This window comes from Lycium barbarum, chromosome 4 (genome assembly GCF_019175385.1).
Source record: "Lycium barbarum isolate Lr01 chromosome 4, ASM1917538v2, whole genome shotgun sequence".
Lineage (NCBI taxonomy): Eukaryota > Viridiplantae > Streptophyta > Magnoliopsida > Solanales > Solanaceae > Lycium > Lycium barbarum.
Genome location: NC_083340.1, coordinates 139,175,288 through 139,182,822, shown reverse-complemented (window position 1 = coordinate 139,182,822; position 7,535 = coordinate 139,175,288). Strand labels below are relative to the sequence as shown.

General features: G+C 32.3%; 1 protein-coding gene across 1 annotated transcript; it reads left to right on the top strand.

Moving 5' to 3' along the window:
- The first annotated feature begins 3,294 nt into the window (after nt 1–3,294).
- On the top strand, nt 3,295–7,122 carry LOC132636641 (septum-promoting GTP-binding protein 1-like). Its single transcript, XM_060353597.1, has 5 exons — nt 3,295–3,800; nt 4,526–4,646; nt 4,788–4,884; nt 5,033–5,156; nt 6,740–7,122. The coding sequence occupies exons 1-5, from the start codon at nt 3,441–3,443 to the stop codon at nt 6,902–6,904; spliced, it is 867 nt and encodes a 288-aa protein (XP_060209580.1). The 5' UTR covers nt 3,295–3,440; the 3' UTR covers nt 6,905–7,122.
- Nucleotides 7,123–7,535: the final 413 nt, after the last annotated feature.

Below are 7,535 nucleotides of genomic sequence, written 5' to 3'. Positions count from 1 at the left end.
GGAAAATGGTAAACAATCATAAGCTACCATTTTAGCTATTTCTACACGCTTTTTTTTCTTGTCATACATAAAAATTTTACCGGTTCGTGGGTCTATCGTCATTTGATTACCCCCTACATTTGAACCCGTTTGCTCTCCCCAAACATTCATATGTTTCTTTCTCATATGACCATTTAGTGTACCCGTTCGACCATCCTTACTAGTTCCTTGCCTAAAAGCAAATACTTGTCCACATATGGTACATTTAACTGTTTGACTTTCCTTATCCTTAGTCATAAATTTTCAAATTTTAGCGGTTGGCTTACGAGTTCTAGGCGGTTTCTCTTGTGTGTGTGATTGTGCAGGACATGTATCTCCTATGGGATTTTCGGGAGCTTGTGTTTCATCATCATCATCATCATCAATTTCATTAAAAGTGTCGGTATAATGTTGTTGCATTGCCTCATGACCTAAAAGTGGATTATTTCCACCAACATCAATACCTAAATTAGGTGTTTCTTCCACAAACGTTTCCTCATTAAACCCACCCCTAACAATACCACTACTACCGGCACCACGTCTAAATCTCTTAGCCATTATTAAATATAATTAATTTAAATCACGCTCAAATAAATCACAAGAAAATAAATTGCAACAAATTAAATTCCTAGAATTAAATTGCGAAAAATAAAGATAGAGTTAGAACGAAGGTACCAAATTGCCGGACTAATTTCCAACAAAGTGAAGGCGGCTAGAATTGAAATCCACCAAAGCTACTTCAGATTGTTGCAAAATCACCAACTCCACCAATAATATTATAATTGCAAAATTAATAATTGAAACTATAATAAGACTTTATAATATTTATTTGAGAGAAATATAAAGTGGCTAATTGTTACAAAGTAACTATAATTGAGAGATTGAGATTTGACAGAAAGAGAAGAGTGAATTGGTGTGGATTAAAATGGAAATGGAGAGGGGTTTATATAGGGGTGGGAGATGGGTTAAAGTGTTAAAAAAAAGTTTGGGGGGGGGGGGGGGGGGGGAATATGGGTTTGGGACCGTTTGGCAACGACCATTTTTGTAAATGGACCGTTGGCCAACGGTCCAAATTAAAAGCCCAACGGCTACATTTTTTTTTTTTTTTAATTCGACCGGTTTAACCGGTCCGGTTTCGGTTTTACTGATTTAACCGGTTCCTGTTCTAAAAAAATAGAAACCGAACCGGTAGTTAATATACGGTTAACCGAACTGGTTAACCAGTTCAGCCGGTTCCGGTTCCGATTTTACCGTTCCGGTTACCGTTCCGGTTACCGTTGACGGGTTTAGGTAAAGCTATTGATTACTTGTGACGGGTGGGAAATAGCGTCTGTCCGGTAGATAATTGAGATGTCGACAACAAGTCCATAAAAAATAAAATTACGAAATAATATGCCAATGTGGAAGAGTTTCTAACGGAAATATTTTATTGTCTAATATGGAGTATTATGATAAGAGTTCATTGAAAATATAAAAAAATAGTTAAAAATTGCTGTGATCAAGGTAAAAACATACTCGTACCGAGTATTTACGCCAACTCAATAAATTTATATCATGTGTTTGTATATAGACTTCTGACACTTAATCATGATTAATTAATTTATATGATCTCTTCGTTATATCAATTAACCATGGTGAATTGATGTAAATACCCGATAGAGATAAGTATTTATCATCAATCCTTCCTTGATTCCGACAAAATAAAAATTGGTAACAAAATGATAAAAAAAATGTGGCATATTTTGATGCTTGCAAAATAAAACTGTTAATAGAACGATAAAATAAGTCACCCGTATTATAGTGGAGTGTGACTCAATGGTTAATGAAATTTGATGAAAATTATGAGAAATCGGAGTTCAAAATGTTTATCGACACAATTAACGCTTAGTTAATACACATATCTTCATTTTTTGATGTCAAATCACCACAATAATCCCTGGATAAGTTTATAGATAAGTGTTGGGACTGATATTTGCTCAATGTTGAAGAGTTTTTATTTGAAGGAAGTATATTTTATTGTCTAATATTCGGATGAAAGCTAATGAAAGAATAAAAAATAATATAAAATGGTATTACTAGTTATTGACACGTGCGTTGCAAGTGTATCCCCAATCAATTTATAAAAATATTTTAAAAAACATTTAACATTAAAAAGTGTTTGAGTTATAATTCAAGAATTTGAACTCAAAATTCCCCGATGCCATGTGAACATACAAAGAAGAATAATTAAATTTCATTGGGGATACACGTGCAATGCACGTGACAATAACTAGTTTGTATATAAATTTCTATCACTTAACCATGGTCAAGTAATTCATATTATCATTTTATTATCTCACTTAGTCATGATGAATTACATTGATTTAGAGTAAAAACCTTGTTGGAGTAAGTATTTATCATCAATCATTCCTTGATGTTTGCAAAATAAAACTGGTAACAAAATGACAAAAAAGTCATATTTTGATGCCTTCAAAATAAAATTGGCACTACAAAATGACAAAAAAGTCACGCGTATTACTATGGAGTGTGACCTAACACTTAATGAAACATGATGATAATTATAAGATCAGAGTTCACATTTATCGCCACAAAATTAGCGCTTGGTGATTTTTCACATCATCCTAAGATTTGGTGGGTAAAACTATTTATTATTTGTGACGGGTGAAAAATAACGTATATCTGGTAAATAATTGAGATATGCACAAGAAGACTATACAAAAGCAAGATTGCGAAATAATATGCTTTATATTAGTCAAAACTCAAATAACTTGAATATCAAAAAATGAAAATGTGCATAGAGAAAGTACAAAAGCTAGCTAATTTGGTGGATTTCTTGAATTTTATGTACTTTCAACAATTCTTGAAATCTAACTTTTTTAGAGATAAAAAAATAATGTGGATCCTCCTTAGTTGGTGATCTCCATTTTAGTAGGAGTAATAATGAAATTAGCTCAAACAAACATTTGCTGATTCACAATATAAACCAACACAGAATTTTTTTTCTCTCACCAACCTATAGGCCACAATATTTGAAATTAATAATAATTAAAAAAAAACAACGAAAAATATGACAACCACATTTGAACAGAATTCTGATTTTTTAAAACCTAATAAAACGGTCAACCGTCCCTCAATACACGGCAAAAGTTACAAACCCAATTAGCCGTTAACCACACATTAAATATACAAAAAAATGAATGGTAAAAATGCAAACTAAATTAAATCCCACACAAAGACTAAGAACAAAAAAATAAATAAAAGAAAATTATGTTTAATAATTCTGCAAAAGAGACTTGTCTTTTCTTTTAAGGCCAAAAGAAGAAGCTAAGCACTATAAGCATAGCTCTCTCTTTAGGCCTTTTTTTCCATTCCTTCTCTTAAAAATCATACAAACAAATCAAAAGCCAAAAAAATAAATAAAAATGACGAAACGTTTGCTCCTTTGTTATAGAAGAATGGTTCATTTGAACATGAAGAGAAAAGTCATATGCAAATTTACCATACTACAAAAATATTTGAATTCATTTTGGAACAAAATTCTTGCTTGTTGGTTAGGTAAGTCTGTTAATTATAGGCAATTGTCACATAATCAATCTTTTCCTAGCAACACCACCACCATGATGGCTTCTTCGCCACCTGCTGATGTGGCTGTTTCCGATGGATTCTCGGGGAATTTGGCAGCTACATGTTGTTGTGATCACTCTAAGGATTCGTCTGAGGATGTTGTTGCCTTGAAGATTAGTCTTTTGGGTGATAACCAAATTGGAAAGACAAGTTTCTTGGTGAGTTTTTTTTTTTTTTTCTTCCTCATTTGGTCTTGGTATTAGAGTCACACTCATCTGTATTCTTGGTTGCTTTCAATTTGGAAAGACTTTTCTTTATGAGTTTTTTTGTCTCTTCTATTCCTAAGTTGGTACTAGAGTCAGATTCATCTCAATTCTTGATTTATCTAATACCGGGCTGTTGTGTTTTTCACGCCATCTAGAGCGTGCCGAGGCATAAAGATTCAGAATTTTGATTTTTTGCCATTAAATTCGTTGTACTTTATGACAAATACGGGTTCAGAATTTAGTATTTGTTGAAATCTAGCTAACTTTCCATGTTTATTTATATTCTGTGTCGAAATTCTTGGATTGAGCCCATTAAAAATCCGCCTCTGGTGGACTCTTTGATTGTCCTGCATTTATTGATGGACTATTGTGTATCATATGGTATTGGACAATTCTGACCTTATATATAAACTATCTTTTGTGGTTGAATTAGATTAAGATTCGTGTTCTTAATAATATCGGAAACAACCTTTCTACCCTCCCAAGGTAGGGGTAAGGTCTCCGTACACTGTATCCTCTCCAACCCCACTTTGTGGATCTCACTGGGTATGTTGTTGTTGTATTCATGTTCTTAACAAATGTAGGATTCCTCCATTTCTAGTTTATGTATTTGTAGATTGATATCCATTTTCAATCTTGGTTTCTGACTTTTCTTGTGTGTGTTTTCTCAATTGAAGACAAAGTACGTAGGAAAGGAGAAAGTAGATGAAGGATTTTCAGCAAAAGGGGTAAATCAGATGGACAAAACTCTGTGTGTGAGAGGGACAAGGATCTCATATAGCATGTGGGAAGTTAAAGGTATATTATCCATTTGATCTTCTTTATTTTCTTTTAATTAAAGCAGATAAAAGGGTATCAAGAAAACAGCAATTTAGATCTAAAACAATGAGAATATGATTTGTTTAGAATTTTCTGAAATGATTATTATTAATAATGCAGGTGATGTTTCTGGTCCAACTCAAATTCCAATGGCCTGTAAGGACTCTGTAGCAATGTTTTTCATGTTTGATCTCACAAGTCGATGTACACTCAGTAGGTACGAGATTTATATCTTTTTTTTTTTTGTATTTAAAGAACGAGAAATAACTTTTAAATGTAGGATTTAACTTATATTCATTGACAATATACTGAAATTTCTACATTATCAATGTATTTTAACCTGTTGTTTTGGTGTTTAATTACAGTGTTCTTAGCTGGCATCAGCAAGCACGTCAATGGAATCAGACAGCAATTCCAGTAATGATAGGGACAAAGTTTGATGATTTTGTGAAATTGCCATTGGATCTGCAATGGACAATTGCAAGTCAGGTACCATTCTAATTCTTTCATGACTCTTACCAAAATAATGTTATAATCATTAGAATTAGACAAGTATCTGTTTTAGTAAGAGGTAGCAGGTATTGAGTAGAATAATTAAAGTGCCGCAAATGACTCAGATATCAAGGTTATAAAAATTATTCTGAGTATTATGGTTAAAAAGCAGAATCAAAGAACACTAAATAACTGTTTGCTCAATGGAGAGAATTTGAATTCATCAACTTCTGGACGAAAAGTGATAAGGGGAGAAAATGTCTGGAGAGGGCCCTTGTAACTTGTAATGGGGGAGAAAAAGGTGTAGTGTGTTTTATTCTATTTTATAATTATTTGATATTTATTCAACAACAATAATAATGTACCCAATATAGAGGGTAGAGTGTAGCATACTTTACGCCTATCTTGTGAAGGTAAGAAAGTTGTTTTTAATAAACCTTAGGCTTAAGAAGAGTTATTTGATATTGATCTAACTAATTCAAATTCATATCTTATTAGAATCATTAAAGGAAAAATGCTCCTTTCAGAAAAAAATTCATTCTCATAACTCAAAATTTGAGATTGTTACCATCTCAAAAAAAAAAAATAAAATAAAAAAATAATTTGAGATCAAAATTAACTATATGTAGATAAATCATAGGAGTATTCATCCTATCAAACTTCTTAATTAAGGGTTAGTGTTACGTTATAACCAAGAAAACTAGAAAGTCATTGAAGACGTGAAACGTGGAAAAATATGAGAAGTGTTTTAGCACACATCCGTGTTCCACTTCTAGGGAATATCGAGATATTTTTCTCTATTTAAACTTCTCTGTTTTTGAGAAATACTTGCATGAGTTAAAGACCATGATTTGGTTTTAATAAAAAGTGTTTCACCTTGTAAGTTGCTCCCCTTCAGTCCATATTAGATCTCTTTTATAATTTTATACTCGTTAGAGATAGATACTCGTTAATCTGAATTATAAGAGTATTTATCTAACTTACTATTTATCTGTTCTTAAATGTCTCGATAACTACACTTCACTAATAGGAACACTAAGGCTAGATCTGAAAAAGACATAATAAATTACTTATGTTAAGTAATTTACATAACGTAGAAAGATTACTTATGAACTGTGTAGAAAGATTAGATTTACTTAGCTCATCAAAGAAAGCATATGGATGTAGAGATTTCTGCAAAAATTGAAGTGTAATTAGAGTTCTTGTTTTGATGGAGGCTCAATATTCGTAACACCCTTCCTATGGTTGTGAAGTCAGGTGCTCTTTAGGTGTATTTTTTTTTTTGTGTCGATGGTAATATTCACGGTTGTTGTCAAAAAAATAATAGTTACTTATGTTCCATACTAACGAGTTCAGGTTCATAACCATGGGTCTTACAACATCTTGTAACACTTACTAGCAAAGTCCTATCGATTAGTGTTACACATAAGAAACAATTACAGACACCAATACAATCAGATATGATCTTCATCGACAGAGACATTTTTTGGTTTCTTTTGTAACTCTTCGAAATAATTTCGTATTTTCCTTTTAAAGCTTTTAGAGTTATACTCATGTTGTTACAATGTCATTTTGAACAGGCAAGAGCATATGCAAAGGCACTAAATGCAACCCTATTCTTCTCAAGTGCAACCTACAACATTAATGTGAACAAGATTTTCAAGTTCATCACTGCAAAGCTCTTCAATTTACCATGGACATTGGAGCGTAACCTCACCATTGGAGAACCCATCATTGACTTTTAGGTTTTCTCTTATTTTCTGTAATTAAGAAAAAAAAGAAAAAAAGTTTTCCTTTTTTTAATTAAATGTAGATAATGAGAGAATCCAAAAGATTCAGAGAGAGAGAAAAATGATTCACAATAGTCAACCGGTCACTGGGAAATTGTTGCAACCAGTGAAAATTCGGGTTGTCTTCATATGACATTTTATGCATTGGAGAAAAATTTCCATTTTCTTTTTCTCATTTTGCTTTTCAAGTGCACAATGGTGTTGTAATTTGCTAGTCTTTCGAAGTTGTTTGATAAGTTAGTTAACCAGTAACATCAGAGGTTGTGACCTAAGTCCTAACTGTTAATGAAGTGAGTAAAAATTATGAAGGACTAGAATTTATATCTCAACAATAAATTACGGCAAAGAACAACTCTCGGTAATTTTTTCTTTCCCATCTGTCTGCTTTTCGATAGACAAAGTTTCCTGATATATGCTGGTTTGAGACTCGGAGGTAACATATATCAGGTGGAATAATTGAGGTACATATAAATTAAACCGAATACCACAATTATTTTAAGGGAAAAAAGGTAAAAAATACCCTTCTATTTTGGAAAAGGGCTAAAAATATCTTCCGAACTAATTTTGAGTAAAAAATACCCCTCCC

What these genes read in the sequence shown, in the direction of transcription:
- LOC132636641 (XM_060353597.1), top strand. Translation starts at nt 3,441, where the DNA reads ATGACGAAACGTTTGCTCCTTTGTTATAGAAGAATGGTTCATTTGAAC. An exon ending in TAGCATGTGGGAAGTTAAAG is followed by an intron (nt 4,647 to 4,787) that starts GTATATTATCCA and finishes TTAATAATGCAG; the next exon opens with GTGATGTTTCTGGTCCAACT. An exon ending in AGTCGATGTACACTCAGTAG is followed by an intron (nt 4,885 to 5,032) that starts GTACGAGATTTA and finishes GTTTAATTACAG; the next exon opens with TGTTCTTAGCTGGCATCAGC.